At 36.9% G+C, this 25,291-nt stretch overlaps 1 protein-coding gene across 2 annotated transcripts in view; it reads right to left on the reverse strand.

Annotated features, from left to right (window-relative positions):
* The window catches only part of RSPO2 (R-spondin 2), a 53,752-nt gene extending 31,125 nt beyond the window's left edge, over positions 1 to 22,627 (reverse strand). For both annotated transcript variants that reach the window (XM_089477417.1, XM_089477416.1), the window contains exon 1: positions 22,534 to 22,627. In XM_089477417.1, coding sequence (XP_089333543.1) covers positions 22,534 to 22,627 — 94 coding nt within the window. The remainder of the gene's footprint in view (positions 1 to 22,533) is intronic.
* Between the last annotated feature and the right edge of the window lie 2,664 nt (positions 22,628 to 25,291).

The following is a 25,291-nucleotide window of genomic DNA, read 5'->3' on the forward strand; positions in this document are numbered from 1 at the left end:
GATCAGACCACGAAGTAAGCAAAATAAATGAAATAAGTAGCTACTATTTTACCAGCTGCCGATGTAGTATATAGCAGAGCATAATCTAGTCTCCACATGTCAAACCTGGTAACTGCCAAGTCATATCTTCTGTAGGTCCTGAGTTCTCGGAGTTCATTCAGGCATCGCTTACCAACACTGATGCGTTAATCTCACGGGGTCAACTATTCAATAATTTACGGTGAGAAAAAAAAAAAAAAATGGTTCAAGTTAGTTGCTTGTACAGACCGTTTGCCATTTTGTTTTTCTCCATGCTGCATTTAGTTATCGAGATCATTCCAAAGAGAAGCCCAAACACCAAAGAGGAATAGCAACATGGCTGAAGCGCTCGAGGCCAGAGGAGATTGCCAAAGTAGTGGACTGTTTAGGCAGAAGAGTGGAAAGTATTTAAGGAAGGAGGGGGGCAGGAATAGAACCCCAGTTGTGTCCTAGATTACAAGCCACATTGAAGAGGGACATGGCGACCTGGCCCACCAGGACAGGCGTAACCATATCTATGTAGCATTAAGTTGGTTCTTGATTTATAAAACACCAACCAATCTATAAGCTGTGACTTTTTCAATATACAGAACCAATAATGTCAGCTACTAGTAAGCAAGAGTATATAATAAACAAAATGTCACCCCCCCTAAGCACTAGTTACAATAAGATTCTTACTTGTCTAAGCTGCAGAATATATGTAACATACAGAAAATGCAAGACCATATACCAGTAATAAGGGTAAGGCAACCAATCAAGTAAATAAACTGCATGAGACGGAGCCATCGTTTTATCCTTGTAAGTTTCTTATTATACACACCCCAAGTCCTCAACGCACTTCCTATTGGAAGAGTATGCAGGATCCTTGAGGAGCGGGCACTAATTGAGGCAAATGTAATGTGGGAAGAATTTTTGTAATACAATTTTAAAAATATTATGTTATCCTCAAGCCTCCAAATATACAAGATACTAGTAGTGTATTTGAGTTGATGTCCTTTTTTGTGTTTATTTTTTCTGTTTTTTTGCAGAACAGCCACTGTTTGTAAACGCTTAAGCCTCTTCACTCTACAACAATTAGGTTAAACAAAAAAGAAAAGGAGCGGGTGCCATACAGTATGCAAGCCGTTGTTAGTGCAGCTGACTTTTTAGTGTTAAATACCACACATTAAGTAAAAGCATCCTTGCATCTGTTAATTTGCAATCACATGCCTTTTTGACATTGGTTGGGATTAAGTATGCTTCTTGGCCAGCGGTGAGAATATCCTTGGTTGAGCTGAACATTTTCTGGGAACTGCGTAGGTCAGGCTTAGAAGTTTAAGCTTTATGTAAGTTTCACCAAATATTTTCATGTGTCCCATTAAATTAGGCGTTTAAAAAAAAAAAGTTTTTGGTTTTACAATTTAAATACCATTTGATAAGCATACACTTTTTATCATCAATATAGTAGGTATAATAGGAGGGAAAAGGGGTCTCTAAAGTAAGCCTTTCACCTTGCAAACTGTATATTAATTTATATTTTTATTTTATTTATATTAATATAAAAGGGCCAATTGTTAACATCTATTTGTGTATACTGGGGTTGCTGTTTAAGGGGCTCAAGAATTTGAGAGACCCTTTTACTGGGGTTCAACACAAGTGGTTTAACCCCAGCAAATGCAAGATGAGCATTAGTCCATCTTCAACCCTATAACATGGTTAATATTGTATCCCCACTCCACTGAGTTCCATATATTTAGTGATGGCCATCAAGTAGAAATGGTCCATGCCATCAAGTAGAGATGGTCCATGCCATCAAGTAGAGAAATTTGAAGGGGAGAGTGAGTAGGAACACAAAAGAATCACAAGAGCAGAAGAACAAAATAAAATGGAGTTAAACAATATAAGGAATCTGAATTTATTTGGGACTATGATGAAGTTAGAAAATCTCGCCTTCCATTCCCACACTCTCCACATCAAAAGCACAGAAAGCCTAGGACAACTAGACATTGTCTGAAAGTATATCTTCCCTTAAGGAGTAAGAAGGCAATGATCAAGACCTGAGGACAGAAGACTGTACCCTGAAAACCAGGGGATCCATTCACGGCACCGGTTGATGCAAACATCTCAGTTTGACAAGAAACTCCATTATACAAAAAACAGATTTATGAGGACTTCAGTGTACAATTAAGAAATAAATATGCTTTGAAGTTTGACAGATCCTCATGTATCAAAAGCTTTAAAAAATAATAAATCAAAACAAATTAGAAGCCGCAACTTCACTGAATAATAGTCCAGCAAGAAAGAGGCATTAACAAAGAAGACTACTTAAGTGTGTTGCAAACATGTTGAAAGTGTTCATTAACTTTTACATTCTAGTGCTTCTGGGGCAAATTCTTCTTCACACTTCAAACAATCAGAGATTCTTTAATGTAAAGAGCGTTTTTTAGCCTTATTTTAGGACTGCGTCACCATTTAGATGTCTGATTCATCGTAGAGGTCAATTCTTGTGATTGCTGGCAACAAGAGGAATGTTTAAAATTTTAGAGTTTTATTTAAAATGAACACCATAGCTTTATAAGAAATACTTCACATCAACGAGAGACTTAAGGTCCGATATATTTGTCAAATGTTACATGGCTAGGAAGTGATGTATCTTAACAAAAAAAAGGATACACAGAATTTTCCATATTTTATGTTCTTTGTAGAATAGAAAGTAGGAATTATAAACACACCGAGTGTGCTCATGATTTGTGTGACGGTCACTAGAGCAGTTGCCGTAGGTTGATAAAACCATATAGTTTCCAAAAAAAAATAAAAAAATAAATATAAACACAAAGGTCTCTAATTAGCCATAATGCCATTGTCCAAGTTCTTAAAAAAACAGAGGATTTGTAGCATGTCCAATAAATCTTAAAAGCCCTTGTATTCAATATTAGCAGCTATTAACAATCCTGTAGTTGTGCTGATGCTACTCTCTCACCTTGGGGAAACCATTTAGATATTATTCAGTTTGTCCTCCGAAAACATTAAATTTAGATTCACAAGTTTGAAAAATGTGTGAATACTTGCCTTCTTATATTAAAGAATACGGGGGCTCCAAGTCTGAGCAGGTTAGAGTGAACCTTCATAAAAGACACTGTTGATAATGATGACGGCTCAAACTAGAATCATCGTAAGCCTTACTACAATCTTACTAGATCTACAAAGATAACCTCAAAGTCAACCAAATATTTAGCCTCTTAGAGCTGTTAGTCCAGTTCTAACCTAGCAGATAGATGCATATTGTAGTAACAATAATATCCATTAATACAAAAACAAAAAAGTTTGGATTTACTTTATATAGAACAATCATAATTTCTTAATGTTCTAAATGCATTTTTCACAAATTCTCATATCACCGTTTGTTTTTTGCACGTGCTAGGATTTAATTATTTTTTTGTTTGCCTTCTTATCCAAATGCGGCTATTTCTTTAACTTTCACAATTTTTCCTTTATGTCCAATATTACAAGATATAGATATACAGATTATTGCTTTACATTTCAGAGTTAGCACTGAATGCATTGCTTTATCTACCAATTTTACGATGCATAAGAGGAAACACCAAATAAAATGATTTTAAAAGTATGATATATATGGGTTAAAAGCAAAGCATTCCCCGTGTATTAAACAGGGACTCTGCACAGCAGTAAAAGGTTAATAAAAACCCAACCCAAACTCAATAGAGTAAATGATGGCCAATATTTATTCGCGTTTAATACATAGCAAATTTAAAGAACATGTGTGGTAGACTCGTTTTCCACCATTTGTGTTCTGTGATTCAAACCAAACATTCGCCAGGTGAGCCTACAGTGGAGAAAAAAAAAAGTTGGCAATGACTAAATTAATTTAAAAAAAAAATAAAAAATCATGCTCCCTTTCCACTATTTAGGGGGGGGGGTCTCCTACTGCTCACCAGAGGTTACGAGAGGACCAGCCAGCCACCATAATTCTACGTTTCAGTACAGCGTTTAAATTGCCTTTGTATCCACTGATTTGTATTAGGTGGAAGCCAACGGATTCTGAAGTTATCAGTAGACTGACCACCCAATTGTAAGAGCGACACCGGTCACACGTAAGGACATCGATGTCTTATCAAGATAAACTATACGATGAATGGCTAGACTGAAACGGCAGTTCATTTTTTTCAGGAGGTATAATAGGGTCATTCACAGTTTGACCACAAAACAAGAGCACACTTAATGCATGCCAGCTGTAATCTCTCAGAACTAGTTTAATAAAACCTCTGCCATGCCACAAAAATAGTAAACCAAAACGCTGTAGCAACATGGCTCAGATCTATTTAAGTCCGTTTTATAGACACCCTTCTAACATTATTTCGTTAATGAATGCCTGCCAAGAACATTGTGGAAGGAACTGAATGGTCTGTAGTCAAAATCTTTTCAAATTAAAATGAGTTGCCCACGGTTGGTTTTCTACCTCTTAAGGCAAGAAATGTTTTACATCCAGGCCAAACCTTGACACTAGTTAAACAAAGGAGTTCATTGATCTTTTTCAATGATTTCCTTCCTGTTTAAAAAGAAACATTACAATATAAACACTTGCTGCTTTCTAGCAAGTTCTGGTGTGTATGGATTAATAGAAAAATATGTTCATTGTACTCGTTTTGGAATTGAAAAAAAATATATGCTAAAAAGGTAATTACACACACACACACACACTAAAATGGAAATAAATATTAAATACAAACAATTGAAATGTAATATTGCTAATATAAAAACTTATTTTTTATATGTTTTTGGTTAGTTTGCAAACATAATAAAACTTTACATTATACAATATTCATTTAGACTTTTCTTCTTTCCATAACGGTTATGAAAAAAAATAAATTATTATTATTATTAATAATAAATATGTATTAACAACTTTAGTGGGTTGGGGCTGGAAACTTACCCTGGCACATTCTGCTTGAATAGAAGTGACTAAAGCTACAATTCTGATATTGTCAGTGCAGAGTATGGCGTCAGCCCCAGACTAAGTGACAGAGAATTTGCCCATTCACCGAGGCTGTAAGATTGGCATAAAAACCCCTGAGGTCCGAGGTCAAACCCAGAGAATTCCCAGTTATACACTTCTGCGGCTAATTTTATGAGGCTCATGTAGTGGGCTAAAAAAGGTAAAAAGGGATAGCTCTTGCCAGACACATTCTATAGATGGTTCCAAATAAAAAAAGTAAAATTATCCAATGATGAATAACAAAACAACTATATAAACTGGGACTGGGCAACTGGTTATTTTCTTTACAAATATCAAGATAAACAGCACATGGTAACTATTACAACAGTAAAGTCAGTAAGTCAGTAGGTAGCATATTAAGTAGACGGTCACTTAGAAAAACCAGCAAAATCAAGTTTGTCTGCTCCCTGAATGAAACAATACAAAAACAGAATCTTGGGTTCATAATTATGTTTTTTTTTGTGTGTGTGTTTAACTAAGTAACGCAATAACAAAATGGAAGTTTTAACAAGATCTTTCAATCAGAGCTTAATTTTCCCCTAACCACAGAATTTGTTTGGCCACAGACCGCTGGTAACATAAGAGAAGCTGAAAAAATGGATTATCTAGCCCCTATACAATAAATGCAAAGAGAAGATCGAAGAGATCGACATGATCCGGTCATTGTCTAAATGTCACCTTAGGTCATTGTTGCGTTAGATACATAAGTTAAGGTGCAAAGTGATGCTTTTATTCCTAAATATAATGCTGACTAGATAGTATGGAACGCTTAAGGCGCCATTATCGTTACATATTTCACGGTGTGTGCGTCCGCATTATATTTTGGAATAAAAGCACTGCTTTGCGCCTATTCTGGACTCTATGGAAGTTCTTTCCTCATCCAGTTTTCCCGTTTGCCAATATCCAGGATAAGACAATGTCAGGAGCAAAGTCATCAGATGACGCTTAGGAATGTTGGATTTATTTCTGTTAGAAAACCTGTAAATGGCGGTGCTACCACAGAAGCAGCATATGAGGTTTCTTTTACCACAGTCGTCTTGTCATATTGCATTTAATAGCGGAATAATTTGTGTGCTTTTACTTGCCCCCCCCATCTCCCTACAATAATAATATGATATACTGGACAAATTCCAGGCCGTAGTTTAGTATTCATAATTACTAGCTATATACTACAGAAACTTCTAATGAGGTGTCATTAGCCACCTGCTTTCACAACTGAGACTGTTTCACACGAGAAGTGCAATGGGTGAAATGATTATTGAAAATTGGCTTTGGGTCATAAGCTTTACTTCAGAGAGATCTAGAATACAACCAGTTCTGTGAATAAAGCTCTCATCCCCTTGGGGGGAGGGGAAAAAATGCAAACCTTTTTAGAAGACGTTTTATAACCGAAACAGACATGCGCCACTAGCATTAGTTTGGATGTGTCCAATTAACTGTGCATCTCCCCAACATTTCAGGTGTCAAAATTAAGACCAGAGACATGGCCACCCGCCAGCCTTCCGTTGGAGCTACAATGGAGGTCTGTGCTGCAATTTCGAAGACCTACTTTGATTTTATACAACTCCCTGGGTCATTCAGAGGAGATAAGAGCATCCCCTTAATACGCCAACGATCCCTACTGCCCCACAAAACCAGGACCAAGGTGAACATGGAGCAATCACTTCAGGGCCCCAGAGCGGTAGAGCCCCTAATTTGTAGTATCCCAAGCTGCTCCACTGCGGTCATAACCTACAGCTTATAAAAACATGAAATGTTATGGAATAGTTTTACAAAATCAGAATTTTATATTATTGGAAAGTTTGTTCAAAATGAAACTTAACATCTGTCAGCTATTAAACTACTATTGGACATTGCTTTAATGGAAATTAAGGATTCCTTTTGGAATGTAAATGTCTTCAATTTCTGAATCAACTGATAACTGAGGACTTAACGGCTTAAATATTACAATTCTGAAAAGTCAAAAAGTGCAAAATGTACAATTATATAACAGAGGTTTACAACTCATCTTAGTATGTTAACAGAGAAGCTTAAGAGTTAAGGACTTGTTTATAATGTCTTTAATTAATGGCTGAAGGGAAAGCGATCGGATCAATTTGTCACCTGTGTGTACCTGGATTAAATGATGTGTGTGTTTTTTTAATGCACATCTATCATGAGCTATAACGATTCCATAAAAATAAGAATGAAATTACATTTTTCTTTTTCTAAGTGTGCATACCACTCACTGACTTGCTAAATCGGTCCTTTCGTTTAGAAGTGTTGGGCATTATAGTGTTAGAATGTAGGCCAGTAGATCATTTAAACTGTAAAAATGTATCAAACACTGATGTGCGGCGGTGAACAGAGTTGCATAAAGAAAAATGGCAGACAACAATCCTTTATAAAGGACTTCTTGTTTACTCATCATAGCCCGTAGTTCCACATTTTAAATTTGTTACAAATAATAATGGTTTATCCATGAAAAAGTACTTTGTAATAGTTTATTTTAGTTGATGAGCAACGAGACTTTAGTTCAAGTAGATACATGGCAACACTCAAGTTTGAACATTCAGTAAGACTTTAAAGCACTTCCAATATTTCTAATTTCAGTAACGCGCAAAGCAAGACAAGAACCCCCATAAATAAAATTAAACAAAGATAGAAAAATACAGAAAAAAAGAAGCACATACTAGAAGCCCATCTGGTCACTGCACAAATGTGAGATATGGAGCCCTTGCTTAGCCCAAGCTTTGTCAGGACTAATCCTTCTCAGGTGACGCTGCTTGTATACCACCACATTCAGTTGATCTCCTCAAATATTTTCCTTCCTCTCGTCCTTAAGCCTTCCAGAGAGATTTAAGTAGCACAAGCTAATGTATTTTATCCACTGAACATCAGATTACACCATGGCTCACTTGTTTTAGGAATGAATGAAGGACCAGGGGGGGGGGGGGCTTTACAATTATACAAACCTTACTTAGCTTTCACTTATAAGAAAATAAAAAGGGATATGATCCTTGGGTCATTAACAATCAGCAGTGCATATAGATTTTAATCTATACCATAATTTCTGGGAAATGTCCATTCTGTTGAGCAAGTCAAACGCTCTTAGGCTAAATACGTTATATTCTCAGTTTCTGCCATATTATATACATAGACACATGAAGAATAAAGACCAAATCATTATAGAAATATTCAGTTTAGGTTTTCTAGCATAATTACACAACCTAAAAATGTAGAAAAGGAAAGGGGTTCAGACAAACTATTAAATTAGAAATTCTGGGAAGTCAGCAGCAGTAGGACAGGTCCAAGAAATAACCAGAGCTTAGTATTGAACATGGACAACTTGTTTAACCCCCCCCTACCCCCCCAATAATAGGGTAATGAAATCATACCACAACGCAACATACTACTTCCTGTAACACATTGCAGTGTAAAACACGGGATGTGGGAAACTGCAAGAACACATGGCGGGAACACACTTTTCCCACAGCAGAATGTTGCCTTTTTTTCGACATTTAACATGTAAATGTTTTTGTCCACCTGTAGATAAGGGTGCCTGCATTAGCCATGTACGTTTTACATGTTTATACGTTACCAACAAGCTAAACGGCTGGTAACCCTACTGTGGGTATCAGTATAGGAAAGTAGTCAAGGTCATCCATTAGGAAGGACACCACAAAGGATGTAAAAAAAAAAAAATCAAAAAGTGTTAAATATATAGTATACGTTTTGGCAAATTAAGAAGGGAGGCCAGATCAAAGCTGCACAAATATCTTTAATATAGAGGAGAAATGGACATTACTTCTCCAAGCGGAATATCCTTCCAGCGGATGCTAATAGTATGAAGAGATTCTTATTGTACTACATAATGTACAGTTCCAAGATGTCTGACAGGACTACCCAACGATAGTATTTCCCTCTTATAATAATAGGTCGCATAGCAGAGGGGGAAAAAAAAGGTTCTCACTGTGTGTGTGTGGGGGGGGGGGGGGGAGTAGATATTAAATCACTAGGGTCCTAAATGGGAAAGTTGATCACTGACGGGAGACAAACAGTTTAGTCTATTAGGGTCATAAAAACAAATTTATGAACCACAGTATATAAATCAGACATTATTGCTTAGTGGTGACTTCACCGAGGCACGGACGAAACAGGCTAGGAAAATAAACAGAAAACTGGAAACTTTTTATATTTGATAGGTCAAACAATTTTACAAAAAATAAATAAATAAATTTACAAAAACGGAGTTTGAAGATACCTAAAATAATTTGTCCCCAGAGTTGTAAACAAGGCAATTTTTGGGAGGAGGTCACCCATTCATATAGTTTATATCTTCCAAATGTGACCTCTTTGGTGTCCAAATAAATTTGTCTTCTTTTCTACCCCTAAAAAGTATTTTAATCAACTCTCACAATAGTTATTGTGCATGTTTCCATTCTACAGCCATAAAAAGCATAATGAGAAAATGTATTTACAAATTAAAAATTAAATTGTAGCTTTAGTAGAAAAATAGTTTAGGTAGTGCCCAATTAACCCCCCCCCCCAAAAAAAAAATTTTAAACCGAAAAGAAACTTAAATCTATTCAGCCCATCTATTCTGACAATTATTCCTGCTGTAATCCAAAAAGATATGTTAACGTCGGCTTGCAATCTCAACCCAATTGCTCATTTTACCCTTACTGAACAAATAAAAAAAATAAAAAAAAATATTAATATTAAATCAGTAACATACAGTCACTACATAAACAATTGCAATATTAAATGGAACTTTATGTAAAAGCTTTTAATAGGAGTAAGAAGAAAAAAAAGTTTCATTGAAATTAGTCAAAAGAGCTCAAAGACAAACCTGCCATGGAAACTCAATTAGACTCGGGCAGTAAAAACTCGAGATCTGTTTATGTTGGACTTGGGCTACAATCCATAACAAGCCTCTCAACCATTTTGACGCAAAACCAGTTAAAGTTTAGATCGGTTTACCCTTCCTACAAAAGCTGTACAGAGTGATGTTAAAAAGCATTTTTACTATGTCCCGAAGAGTCAGACTAAACAACAGTAATAAAAAAACAAACTGATTAGAAAAGCTCAGTCAAAATTTACAGATCCCTTAGCTGTTCAGATTCATATCTGTGTCATCTTACTTGCGCTGAAAGTAACTGACTCATTTCCCATGAATGCTAGATGCAAGTAATGACTAATTTAATTTCCAGTGAAGCCAATGGACATACACCATTAAGTATCTTTATTACCATAGCGTATCGTCATTTTATTTGCAAAGCCCTTACGTCTTCTGCATACTCATGACAACATGTACTTCAAGGCAAAAAAAACAAAACAAACAAAACTAAAAAGATTATACAGAAAAAATAAAACAAATTAGACAGGGCTTCGTTATGACTTTTCCCCCCAGAAACAACGAGTCAATTACTAAATCATTCATTACAATTAGAATATCCATTTTTCTTTTTTCACTTTTCTTGGACTAAACTTTTTTCGGTATTAATAACAATTTATAAAGTGAAAAAAAAAAAAATCTCACCTGAAATAATGTGAAAAAATAAATTAACTTTCCACAAATACTGCAGCTGCCCAAAAAACACTGTTTGAAATGGCAATCAACAAATGTTGGGGCGCATGTACATAGGGAAAAAATTAAAAATAAAGCAATATTGTAAATAACAATGTGGTGTATGATGTGAATATTACTAACAAGCATGTAGTTAATCAGGCCCATCAGTGAGTTCTGTTTAAAAGAATCTTTTAATGGCTTCTTTAAAATCTGTGAGACAAAAACAGTGCAGTATCTCCTTATGTAGCTGATAAATAATCAAAATGCACTTACAGGAAGCTGAGGCATAACACAAAGTTTATGCAAAGCCGCTTAGTTCAAAAGAGTCCACAACGAAGGTCCAGGAGTTTTAATTTTGTTCATATTCTCAACACGTTTCGCCAATATTCAAAAGGATGAATACTACTTGTAGCAAGTGTTTGTAGCCATGCCTCCAACTTTCTTGGTTGAGTATCATCCCTTTAGTTTTCTCTTCTAAAGACACGGCCAGGATTGCCCACTGACGGGCGGTCCCGTTAACGTTGATGGGCTGCACCCTATAAAACCCCTGAGCTCCTTCATGTCGGCGCTCAGATTTTCTGAGACACTCTGTATGATACAATGTGTCCCCAGGTGTGAGCTGTGTTTGCCCCTCTCTTCTGCCCATTTACTGACCTCAGGTTGCCTATTGACCTTGCTTTTGGAACGCTGCCTGCCTACTGCCTACTGCCCATTTGACTTAGCCTCTCTCACCGCACCCGACATAGGCAGGGAGTAGGGCATGACCTGGAGATTGCAGGCCATGACCTGGAGAAGCGGCAGTATGAGTATGAGTGAGAAAAAGTCAGTGACAACACAAAAGGCATAATCCCTAGTTAGTAGGTGAAAATGCGGTATTGCTAAGACGAATAAAGGATATAATGTAAGAGATGGTAAAATAATCACTTCTCAGAGGCAGAGACAGGCAGTAGGAAATGAAATTATGATAGAGAAGACCTGAATATACAGCTTTGCCAAGAGAGGAGGTGTAAAAAGAACAGCGGACAGCCAACAGCTGATCTTTAAAAAGGTTCAACATCAAAAATTGTAAATGAAGAAAAAAAGTGCAATATACATTAATATACAAAAGGTGTTTTCTGTTCACTCTGACATCAGCCCTTCAAACCCATCAATAAACCTTGCATTACATCATTGAACACAAGGACAGCATGTCCTATGCATGCTCCGTCTCACAGCAGGGTAGACACATTTTAATAAAATCTTGTAGCTGAGCCATAGCGTGCATCTGAAAGCAAATAAATCCGTGCTCTATGAACCACTGCAGTGCTATATCGTTATTACATTGTAAAGATTTGTTTACATCTTGGGCGAATTTTCCTTAAAGCAGAAGAAATGTGTTGTTACCGAATTGCCATGGGTTACGGACATCTCATCGCCAATATCGGCTGCAAGGTCATCAAAAATAGCTTAATTAAAAAACGTTATACAACATGCAAAACCACTTTTAGTAAAAATTGCCTGTATATACAATTAACTCCTTACAGACTTTGGGTTTGTTCATCCCGGTCTGCTTTAAAACGAATTATACTTCTCACAAACCATCTAATGCCTCCTCAAAATTCACAAGCTGAACAAACACGTAATCTACATAGAATCCAAACCTGGTTGCCGTAACCAAGTCGTTGCCGACTTCCAAAGGACTTCTAAATGGAGGAAGCTCCGGTATATGTATCAAGTTGGTCTTTGGGGTCTTTTCTACTAATACACAGTATTAAAGGAAAGTCAACTCTGCACTCGGCCCAGGCTGATTCTATTCTAGAATACTTTTGTTTCAGCCTAAAACTTTGTTTTATACTTTTTTTTAGTATGAAACGCCCAAGTGTATGGATTGTTCGATTTACAAAAATACACTTCATGAAGGGACCTGTTGCAGTCACAGCTTTAAGCCCAATTACATTCTATAATTACAACAACCTATAATTTGAGCCCTTTGCTTGGTAATCAGTGTTTTGGAGACAATTAGAAGTTTCCTCTTTTCTTCTCCCCTCCACCATTACAAAAGACCGGCTCCACCAATCAACAACTGGGGAGAGATAACTTAAGGGGGGGGGGGGGGGGGTGATGAATAATTCTGCAGATCATGGGGGGGGGGGCTACCTTTCTCGGTGGTATATACATAAGGTGAATTTTATGGCAAATATATTTTTCAGTTTAATCTGTAAACATCTTTATAAGTTATTTTTATCGTATAGAACTGCAAAATATTGGACAGCTGCACTCTAAAGTGTAAATCAAATTCCAGAATATCCCGAATTCTCTCCAGTCTCTGATCATTCGTTTGGTTCTCCAAAAAGATGATGATAGTTGCTTTTAATACCACCATACCTGGGAACTCTCGGGGTTCAGCATAGCTTCCTTAGGTCAATACAGGGAAATTCCAGATGACAGGAGCAGGGTTGCGGCACATCCCACCTCCCCATTACAAATGGTACGTGACCCATGATGGTCGGCAGTACAGCCCACCGAGAGCGCCGAGACATCAGCGGTACATCCTACCCTCATCCCGCAAGAGAGGGCTTCAGGTAGCCGGAGCCAGAAAGTGCCCAGGTATGAATACCACCCCAGTTGCAAAAAAAGCAAGTATTATCACTGGCCTGAATGTAAGCTCTTTTTCCAAAAAAGTTATCAATATTAAAATGCGCCTACAGTATGTTTGGAACATTTTCTATCTGAGTATGACCAATATTTCGGGCAGCATGGTAATTTAATTCAATGTTACCGCTTGCAGAATCATCCAGGTAGTGACATAACAGTGGAAAATGTGAACAGCATTCCTGTACGTTTCCTAAAATACATCATATACATTAAATGCAGACTTTGATGTGCCATTAAGTAGTCATTGTGTATAGATTTATCCTCCTTACACTATACGCAGAGTCCAATAAAAGCCTCTGAAGTCAAATGGACTTTTCAGAAACACTCTAACATGAGGTAACATATGAAATCTAAGTCTTCTCTGAAAAATCCATATAGATTATTGTATGCGGTGCAATAACAGAGCTTGGTTTACAGGCACTTCAGCAAAACGTCTAAATGAGAGAGTAAGAAAGCAGTTCCCATGCAGTAAACCTTTGTGTTTGTGATTACCCGGTCCTTGGAGTGACAAGTTCACGATCGTACAATAAGCAGTCTTTGCATCGCTCCACCAGAAAAAGGATTTCTAGAAGAAACCAACCTTTGGAGTAACTGCGGACATCTAACAAGGATAAGACTTAAAGCATTGATGCATCTACCCAAGGTTCCCGGCCAGGCTGGGCATCTGACACATCGGGAAAATGACAATAGGCATTAAATGCCAGGACTGTCCCTAAAGTGCCAAAGCCACCCAGTCATCACCAGCCTGACCCTGCTAAAGGTTCAATTTGCAAGGAAAAAGAACCTTGAGACCACAACATTCTTTCCTTGGCGCATCAGTGATTCTGGTCCAAAATATCTCCCTGAAGAATATTTCTTACAAATCACAATCAATCTACTATAGTTAAGAGGTATAATACGGTTTATAGAATGATGCAACATAAACATTTACATTCTATTCATGAAGATCATATTTTAGCCTCTGTTTTTCCAAAAGAGAAAATAAAAAGAAAAATTCTTCCGGGTAGGCTATAAAATGATGAAAATTGCATTGGTGGCATCAAATAGTTGTATAGATTGCAAAATAGGACATTACATTTTAAACGCCAATATTTCAGATGCTTTTATTATCCGAACCTGGTGAAAATGCTGCAGCACTCCTCCCCCTCCACTGTTCATGTTTCAGCTGTGAGAGACAGCCAGTCAGTGGTAGGAAAACAGTGCCATTGAAATCGATGGGAGAATTCTCCCATTAGACCTCGCGCTAGAGCTAAACCACGGCAAGTATCGTGTGCAGGCGAGAAAAACAACATGGGAGCCTCATCTCGGACCTAGAACGGGCAGTATCGAGCGCATGCATACCGTGAGTAGGAGATGCACTTAGCCGAGGACCTTCTGTAAGCCGAGGACAGGGAAGAGTACCAAAAAAAAAACCCAAAAAAAGAGAAGATTCTGCTGAACCCCTCTATGTATTTGCATGAAATAATGATGAGATATAAGACTACCTCGTAGCTTTTTAATGTTTTGTTTCAAAAGGCAGCGCTAGTTACTTCATGGGAACCAACCCAGCCCTGCGGATATTGATGTAACAACGGCGATCTATACAGTGTACCATTTCAACCGATCTGTGGGTCTGTAGGAGCCAGACATCGGACACAAAACATCACCGGGTTAGAATCCTCATCACTCTCATCCAGCAGGAGCAGTCAGATTGTATCCTGGTCTAAAATGTATGGGGATATAGCCAATAAAAGAGGGATCTTCAGTGTACTTACTTATAATACACATTGATCCACAATACAAATACAAAACAAAAACAAAAAACACATCAAGTTTAATTTGCTTTTGTTATAAAATTCAATGACTTTCACACGGTTTATTGCAAACTTGGAGCGAATCTGTATAACTTAGACTGGTTATAAACAAACACTAGATAAGGGGGGGGGGACACACGCTTCTGCATCTTGTTAAATTGGTTTTTGAAGCAAAACATTAAATGAAGTTAAATGATCGATCTGATTTCCATTTCAGCCTGCATGCAATTGATTTCTACCGAGTAAAACAGTTGCCCTGCGCCAAAAGAGTTTTATTTCATTAAGAAAATTCTATTATGCCGCAACTGAGCTCATGTAATGGAGAGATCAGAACGCCAAAGACATTTTTGTGGCACATGCCCCAAAGTGATTAACCATAAACACATGGGATCTGGAAAGTTGTAGAATTCTAAGAATTATTTTATTCCTCGGTCACAATCAATAATATTAAAAAATTTAAAAAAAGGCTCTTAAACGATCAAGAGAAGCACGAGGTTTAATACGGATATGGTTAGTGATGTTATGGGTACTTTTGGCCAACTTAACCTCTAACCGTTTAAGGCATTCTACTAAAATCTGGTATCTCTTTATCCTCATCACCACAAACACAAACGCTAGGCAACGGTTTGTGAGAAGACATCAACATTTCTGGGTCACCAGAAAAAACAAGATTTAACATAATTGGGATCTTTCTATTAACCCTGTAAACTCAAGTAGCTTCTGAACCTGAATCAAGTTTAGTATAACTTCCCACTATTTCCATAAGCCCTATATAGCGTTTTTTTGTAAGAACGGCTATAACTGAGGGCCTTTAAGTTGCTGGTTTGGTAAATGGGCCTAGTAGGTGAAGTGGAGGCCATCGCGTGCATAACATTGATTTGATTCAAGCAAATATATAGCTGTACAGCAAATAAAAAGCCAACTTTTATCTTACACCAGGACTGAGCTTGAAACAAAAATTCTCCATATTTTTCAAACAAACCTATTTTTCGAGGGTGTTTCTGGTACAATATCATAATTGTTCACCTAAAGAGACTACATATAAGCTACCCAAGTACAACTCTGCATGACAAAAGCCGTAGATACAAACTAAAAAGGAGTCAGTGGCATCGAAGAATCCACAATGAGTTTGTGTTCGGTTGACAATGCTCAAATGTAACATTCATGCAAGGGAAAACATTGTTTCTAGGTGATTTTGTAGAAGACTTTTAATCTATTTTTTTTCCAGAAGTCTTTGACAACCTGCAGGTAATAATGTACAGCGCTACAGAATATGATGGTGCTATATACAATAAATAATAATAAAAATCTTGCTCTTTAATGAGTCTCCTCTTGTGGGCTTATTTGATTTGCGTTAATTGAAAGGTAGACCACGTACAGCACTCAGGTTCACATCTATTCTCGTCGGTTTACAGACTGTAACGGGGAGGTCTTCACGGTCACTAAATCCACCTATCCTTAAGTCGCCGACAACGTAACAGGTGTATTTCGTACCAAAAATTTTGTGAAAAAAAAAAAAGTCCACAGCATCTGCCCATATTAAAAAGAGGTGCAAAATAACATTTCTAGCATAAATATTGAGCCTTTGTTTGCTGGTAATGAGATGTCCAGCACAGAACCAATTCAGCTCATGTTGTAGTTAATCTACTTGTTCAATGTGGTAGGGGAGATCAATTAAAAGCAGCTTAAGTTATTGTAATGGGACAATTCACACAATTGGGAGCTAGATCTCTATTCAGCTCTTGAGCTCACAATACCCTTGCTAAGCTGGGTTGTAAAGCAGAAAGTACAACTATCATTCTGCACGGTCTAGCCAGAACTTTAAGTAGTTCCACATTTAATTAAAGACATAGTAAACCCTTTGTTGGGGCAGATTTTCAGGTCACTTTTAAGTAATGCAATCAAATTTGAGCTAGGAGGGAAAAAAAAAAAAAAAGAATTCTCCAAAACATCTGTTTGACCGACTTCAAAATGAAACCTGCTTTATAATCTAACGTATAAGTTACTCAAAACTTTACAAGACGCTAAATGTTTAAACCATTTTGCTGGTGCATTTTATGAGAGGCCGTGCAAGCTTTATTGTTCTCCAGAAAATATAGTTTAAAAAAAATAAAAAAAATAACACAGGTAGTAATGATCTTGCTAGTAAAAAGCTGTAGAATTAGACGCTGTTTAAGTAACATATTGAACATCCATTACAAAAAAAAAAAAAAAAAAAAGGTTTACAACAGAAAAACAAAATAAAATTTTCAAACATTAAAATTATAAAAAAAATACACTTGAAGATATTTTCCCAGAGATACATTACATGAAAATGTTTGGCTAGAATATGAAAAATAAATAAAAACTATACTGCTTTATAAAAAACATTCCTTAAGCAACCACTAAACACAAAAGCTACAATTGATTTAAATCAGCCTTAGATCGCTTTTAATTTTTTGTCCTTATTTATTTTAAAATGATGTTCTATTACCAAAATGCAAAATGTTTTGTTAAACTCGCTTGTGCATAATATTTTATTTAAAAAAAAGAAATAATTCTGTGGCAGCCATTTCTTATTAAATAGATCTTGAGTCAAAGTCAACACAAGACAATTCTTTCTACTACTGAAACTTAAAAAAAAAAAAAAAAAAAAAAAAAAGGTAGTCAAAGAGCAGTTAACATTATATAAAGAAAAGAAAAATAAAATTAGCAGAAAGGTGACTCTTAAAAGAAAAAAGGAGCTCCATTGACCATAATGCAAATTACACTTTACCAATATATCCCTTATTACTGTGATACAAGAAATTTATTCCAGAACCATATCCATATGGTAAAAGTGTGGCTCCTTTGCAGGATTTATGGCTGTAGAAAAACTTTCATATACCTATACCCCGCAACCCTTGTGAACGTCTAGAACAGGGACATTAGGGAATAATACTGAGATACTGTCCCAGCAAAATAGCTTATACTGCAACACAAGAAAAAAATGGCAACTGTCTAAATAGAATATTCAACACACGGAGTTACCACACCTTTAGCGTAAAGTTTATACCTTAAAAAACGTGTAGGATGGGGGGGAGCACCCAAGAAAATGTTTTAAGTCCCAATCTTGGCCACAGGCACTTATCAAATCAGGATTTTATGGAAAGACTGTGACCCCCTTAACCTAGGCTTAGTCAAACCATAACATATCTGAGTTTAAGTGCTAGATCATTAGGCACAGACAAATGACATTTGGGCATTACATGAGATTACGCTATAGGTACAAGCAACCACATGTACAATCACAGGATCAATAATTGGTTACGCGATCTGACTCTCCAGTGTGTTGCATTTTATTGTCCTTGGATTGTAGCCAGGAAGGTTGTAGCTATAAGTTACCATCATGCTAGCTTGAGAAGCTACAAAATTGGGAACACATTTTCTTGGAATCATCAAAATACTTCCAACTAAGACAAGAAAATGCAAGTTTGTATTGGAACGCTGGAGGACACGTGCGTTTAGTGCGCTTTGGTTTAAAAAGAATCCAACCAGGGCTAAAATAATAATAAAAAAATATTAGCCAACAGATCTCTAGTGTTTGCTAATCAATTTTATTGTGCGCTCAGAAAAGGCTTATAATAAAGAATATAAACAAGGTGGGGTGGGAATAAGGGATGTGGGGATGTACAGGAATTTGTATTGCAACCAATAATCCAATCAGCAGTTGAAAGATCACTTTTTTGCATAACCTCTACTGTATATAAGAGTCCAACAATGCAGTTCAGCGAGTAAACCTTGCAGATCATACATGATCTACAAACAAAAATCAGTTCAAACGGACCGACGTAAAACACTGCCCCTAGAGGCCAACACGCTAACTTACAAAATCAAAAAACTTGTCTAAGCTATGCTGCAGGGGCAAAGGCAAGAGAATATCAGTCATGTTGTCTGTTGTGTTATCATTTACCATAGACTACACACATTTATTACAACCATAATATATAAATCATCGATGTATATGGAGCCATCATATTCTGCAACACTTATAAAATAAGTTTATAGAACCACAAAACAGCTGAATTCACAGCATCCGAGCAGAATCACCTTTTTTCCAATTTCAAGACACGCAACGCTTACATGGGGCCTTTTTATCTTAGCAGGATTTGTATAAAGACAGCTATATGAACAAAAAAAGGGAAAACCCTTTAGACGGTAAGAGCAGGACCCTCTTCACCTCATCTCTTTGTCCTAGTCTGACAATTCTAGTGTTGCCATAACCTTTGAATGCATGGACTGTACGAAGCGCTGTGTAAATTGTTTGCACTACATAAAATAATAAAATGCGTCAGGTACATCTTAAAAGAACTAAGTCTTTGGACTGCATGGTGGAAACAGCAACATTTAAAATGCTGAAATATTAAAAAAAAAAAAAAAAAAAATCCTTTTTCTGAGAAAATCTACTAGTGATACAAACAGGATGAGAGCAAGAAGCTTGTCATCTCTTACACATCATGAAGAATGCATACCGTGCTTTGTTCATTTCTCCTTGCGCTCCTACTTTGTGGCTTCAGAAGCTACTTCAGAGCTATTGGTTGGTACATGACTAAAAGCAGAGCCAAGGAACATTAACTCTTCACTTTCAGGGCATATATTTTGGATTTATTAATTATTCAGTTCCTGTTGACCTCTGCTCACATCTTATTTGAAAGATAATTAAACACAATTAAGCCAACCAACACTCCTTATGTATTTGACTACTAATCTCATAACAAAAAACATTCAATGCCATAATCCTGTGGAACAGTCACAATAATTAGCACAAGGGTATGTTACAGTCTTGGAAGCAGAAGCAACCACTACAACCTATTTCTCACCCACTCAACTCGACTATACACCAAAATAAATAGAATTGCTTATATTTAAAGAGAAAATAATCAACAAGTGACTATCATTTTACATGTAGATATGTGTGAGGTTTCATCACACTATTTTCCACAGCTAAACATAGTTCCAACAATCCAAATCCTACTTGCACAATATATACTTGCACAAATATATATACACACACACACACGTTCTGGTGCAATCACTATATCAACCAAGCCGATACAGTTCTACACTGGAACTGGTAATTAGGTATTAACCCCCATGGTTTATCTTTAAAAACAAAACCCAAAAAAAAACAACTTCAGCATTAAAATAAAATTAGACAAACCTGAAATCTTGGCAATTAATTGTCAAAACTGGGTGTATAGTTAGTTTTAAAAAAAAAAAAATGTAATTTGTATAACCCTCTCACAATCAAAGTGTTAAAAATGCATTGTACGCCACACGATTTAGCCAATATATATATAAATATATATATATATATATATATATATATTTTTTTTTTTTTTTTTTTTTTTTTTTTAAAACACTTTGCTCTGGCATCATATTACCACAAGGGTTAACTCTTCTGGTTGCCAAAATATGATTTTCACAAGAACATTGATGTTCCTCACTGAATATCTAGGTTCCATAGCGGCTTCTTTATGATATGCATTTTACACTTAAAACATTGTATATCTGCCAAGACAGCCCTTGGTTTATGATAATGGATTATGCCAACCCCCCTGGTTTTATTGTGTACAGTCACGGGGAGCTCAAAACATATGAGCCGTATGTTCTCAAGGAGAACATGGTTAAATGAACACCCACATCGAATTAGTATTCTCCATGGTGGCTTTAACCAAGCAGACATACTTGGGTGTCTTCGACAGAAACGTGACTGCAATTCTTTCATTGATATTCCGTCATTTTTGTATTTTTAGAAAATGATCAGCAAGTGCATGGTAGCCTCTGAGCAGATAACACCCACAGGCATTTCTTGCAAGATGAAGTCATTTTTAGAGGAGAAAGACAGAAATGGGGTTGTGGAGAAGGCCGATGATGAGCAAACATGCTGCAGAGACCACACAATTAAGCGTCATGCCTAATGTACAAACCACGCTGACCCTCCAATCATTTGCGTGACCCCCATTTCGTGACAACCAGGAAAAACCCAGGATCTCACAAAAAAAAAACAATTAGCATATATCAGCTTGAACAAGTTATGTTAAAGATGAATATAGACCCAATTTAGAAAAAAAAACAAAACAAAAAAAAAACAAAACATTTTTATTCCATGGGGACCGCCAACACATTATATAAAACAAAAGTTATCCATAAGTACCATTATAGATCCCACTTTAAAATTATGGGAGAACAGAAGTGAGTCAGTGATTCAGAAGGGCAATACTTGATCGCCAGTAGGCAACCATATAATCCAACCAATCTACTGTTACACGTGGAAAGTAGTAGTATGTATGGCTGGCCACATAGTATAGTAGACACGTTCTTCATACTGTGAATGTTACGGCAGCTGAATTTGCGATTCCCATACACTATTATTCTGAAGACATCATTGAAATGAGAATATAAATGTTATATTTTAAGTGGAATACTGTGATTGGTCCATTTTTACCTTAAAAAAGGAACACTCCAGCCTGATTGTTCTATTATATGTTTATTGGAGCCCATTTTGCATGGACTCCAATACATTTTACTGCATGAAAATTGGTGTAGGCATTATTTAGTTATTGGAATTAGAAAGGGAGACATTTGTCTGATTTAACCCCTCCCCAGCTGCCTCTCATAAAAGCAGGCAGCATACAGCAGTATGCTTCTTGTAAAACTCATTCTAGTAAATGTGAGCTGAGCTTCATAAAAAAGTAGATCAGTAGCAGCACATTAATGCTGATGTTTTGCCACATACAGTACATTAGTTGCTGCTTCAGTAGGGTTGTTACTGGGCATGTGCAAGAAGTTTGCATACCAATGCCTCTTGGTTTCAGTAGAGGCAGCCACAGGGAAAAAAAAAAAAGAGACAGAAGTGTAATTTTTCCCAACTGCAGGAACTAAAAGAATGCCTGCTCCAAACTGCACACAGTACATATAAATGTCCATATAAAATTAACTCCTAACATCCATTAAAAATATAAAAAATACATTTTTTGGGTAAAACACTGTTCCTTTATAGATGTCCTGTGTGCTCTTTATAAATAAAAGCCATTACATTTGAGCAATCAAGAGTTATATTCCATAATGAAGATTTCAGGATTACTCTATCACTATGGATTCATGTTCAGCCTTCTAAAGATCAATAACCCCAAAGTACCCTGCAATGATCACATGGTATTATAATCTGATCGAGATTATATATACACACACACATATATATATATATATTACACACACGAGAAAGATGCTGCTATCATTTGAGATCTGCCTTATGTAGTCATCATCCAAATATACATTTGACGTATAAGGACTATCAATATTATAGGGCCAATAGTACCTGGTATCTGCTAGAGCCAGCTACTCATTAATAACCAAGCAACGTAGGAGTACAACTCCCATCACACTCAACTGGTGGCTGGGTGGGTACTATAGGAGTTAAAGTTCACAAGCACCGGTTGCTTACATCGACGCAGTTGCAAACTAACATGCAAATAGATATGCACTATATTTATCAATCAGGGTACCATGAAAAGCCCTCTTACCTCTTTTACTTCTCCTCCATCGGTTGCTCTGGCAGTGGCTGTAATCCACACAGTTCAGGATGATAAGAGCGAACGAAAACAATTTAAACTGCATTGTAACTATGCCAATTGATAATTGACACACCAAAAAATATATATAATGTATATTGTGTGTATTGGTCGCCAAATTCAGTATTCAGCTCCTTTAAAGGTCAGCACCAGGACAGTTCTTTGACATCATCAGGCGCAGAGCTTCTCAGAAATGAAGAATCTGGATTTAGAAATAAAAGGAGGAAAGTTGTAATCTTCAAAGTGTGGGCTAAAGGATGACAACCAGCTGAGCCACGATCAGGACACAGATCCACGCATTTCAATGGGATTTATTCAGTTAAGGTCATTAACACTTTGTAAACAGATTGCTGTCTAGTGCTAAATAGTCTTAAAGAAATAACAGGATGTAATTAAAATAGAACTCAGGTAAACTGATTAGCCCTTGAAATTACACCTGTCTTCTAAACCCTTTGCTCCATTAAATTGCATTAAGCGCTTGGAAGGGGACGGGGTGGTGGCAATAAAATAAATCGGATATTTTATGTATGCACATAGAAAAAACGCCATTATTAGCATATTAAATCGCTCTCAGCCCGAACATTACCAGGGGACCTTGCAATATATTGCTGTGCAAGACGTTGCAATCCTCACGGGTGCTTTAGGGGTTAAGTGCCAGAAAAGGGGGAGAGTAGATCGTACTGATCGGTCTTGGCAGTCAAGGAGTTAAAATATGAGTTTACCTTGAGTAGTAACTCAGCCGGGCTGAGTGTTTTCCGTTCAATAAGCCGCAGCCATCGATCTGCTCAAGGCACCCATCAGCTTGCACTCTAATGGCAACAAACACGTGAAGATTGTCCCCCCGATCGGTCCCACTCCCGGTCACTCCACCGCGACTCCGAATGCTTGGTGTGATCAGAACTAAAAATAAGCCCCCGCTTGATCGATCAAAGCGATTATCGGTTCTGCTGGAATCCTCACGAGGCTCTCTTTCCGAACTTCTCCATCTGGAGTCGCCGCCAAAGCCGAGGTAGCGGAGCTTGTCCCAGAACTTCTCGAGATCCTGCTGCTTTATACACTCAGATCACGCGTGACGTGGGGTCCCCCCTTGCAGCCCCTCTAGGACTACCCCGGTGCTGGCTGTGCTCGGGTCCTGGTGGCAGCTGTCCCCCGTGGAGATGTAGTGGAGCCCGTGGCAGGTTTGATGCTCTTGTAGTATGTAGGTGGTGCTGTGGTCCTCTCCACTCCAGCCAGTGAGTCTCCAACACAGCCTCCCCGAGGTCCTAAATAAGTCGAAGTCCTGTCTGCACTGATCCTCCTCCTTCCCTCCTTCCAATCCCATCACACATTCTCATCCAGCAGCCTTTCTCACCTAGATCATCTCCTAACCCAAGAACCTGGTGGGCTTTGTTACATCACTGTGATCTCCACCCCCCTGGCACCGAACTGGTTAATGTGCAGAATTTGTACGTTAACTTGGGTCCTTAACACAATCTGCAAAAATAAAAAGTGGTCCTAGGTCGGTACTTAACCCTTTTCAGTGTTAGTGGAGTAAGCTAACCCTTCTGGCACTGAAAGAGTGGCAGACTTAACCCTTCATATACTGTATAACAATTAAAATACCACTTTTTTTTTTTTTTAAACACGTGGGCTATGAAACTTTTTAAATCCCTATTTGGAGATCCATGTAAATAACAGGACAGGAATGCATTACTAAACTTCATATTTCAATAAACATCGCGATTTGCTGCAGTTTCCAATTTAAATAGAATTTTTGGAAGATTTCAGAAGAGACCAAAAAAAAAAAAAAGAAAAGAAATGTAAACAGATTTGTTGTGAAATTAAACTGTATGACAAAAATTTGGATGTTTAATCAGATTTTTGTTTAAAGGGGTTTCCAATTTACTAGATTTCTAAGAAACTAATGCTGAAATATTATTACATGAGCCATACTGGAGTTAGAAGAAACATTCTTTGAGTTATTACATATCTTCCTTCTATTAAGAGAGATTACAGTTTTACTATAACTGATGTAGTCAGCATTTCTGAAATCCCATGCAGAATTGATTAAGTGATAACACATAAAACTACATCCCAAAACCTTAGCCAGTATATTAACACTTTGCAAAGTTTTAAAATAAGTATTTTTAATGAGATCCCTTAGTGTATCTTTACAGCTAGGCTGGCTGAAGTGGTAGTGGGTAATTGGAATACCATCCTGGCAGAAGTGGTTGAGTTTCACATATTTAATGTTTGGACTTTAAATGCTTTATAATAAAGGAATAATTTTGCTGATTATTAAAGTGGTTGATGTGGCACAGGTCCTGCTATCCACTTTCTTTGTAAAATGGTGATTTTACAATAGATTTACTAAACAATCACAGAGGGGAAATTCACAGACCAAAAAAATATCCAAAGGGCTTTTATATATATATATCAATTTATTTTTGCATTTGAAGAAGACATCTGGAAACATTTTGAGAACTAATTATATATTTTATATATGAATATATTGTTGCATTATTAAAATGTTTTATTTGCCACATACTAAGAAAATATACGATTAATACATTGTAAAGCAAGCAAAGATAAACATTTTTGTAAAAAAAAAAAAAGTTAATATTCCCCTTAGTGATGTGTTCATTTCTTATTTTAATATAAAACTTCTATTCCAATTATTTAGCCCCCACCCCCAGCTCATAATCATATGCCCCAAAGTCTTACTGGAATC

Source organism: Sceloporus occidentalis, unplaced genomic scaffold (assembly GCF_023333645.1).
Source record: "Sceloporus occidentalis isolate IW3139 unplaced genomic scaffold, rSceOcc1.0.p SCAF_11, whole genome shotgun sequence".
NCBI lineage: Eukaryota > Metazoa > Chordata > Lepidosauria > Squamata > Phrynosomatidae > Sceloporus > Sceloporus occidentalis.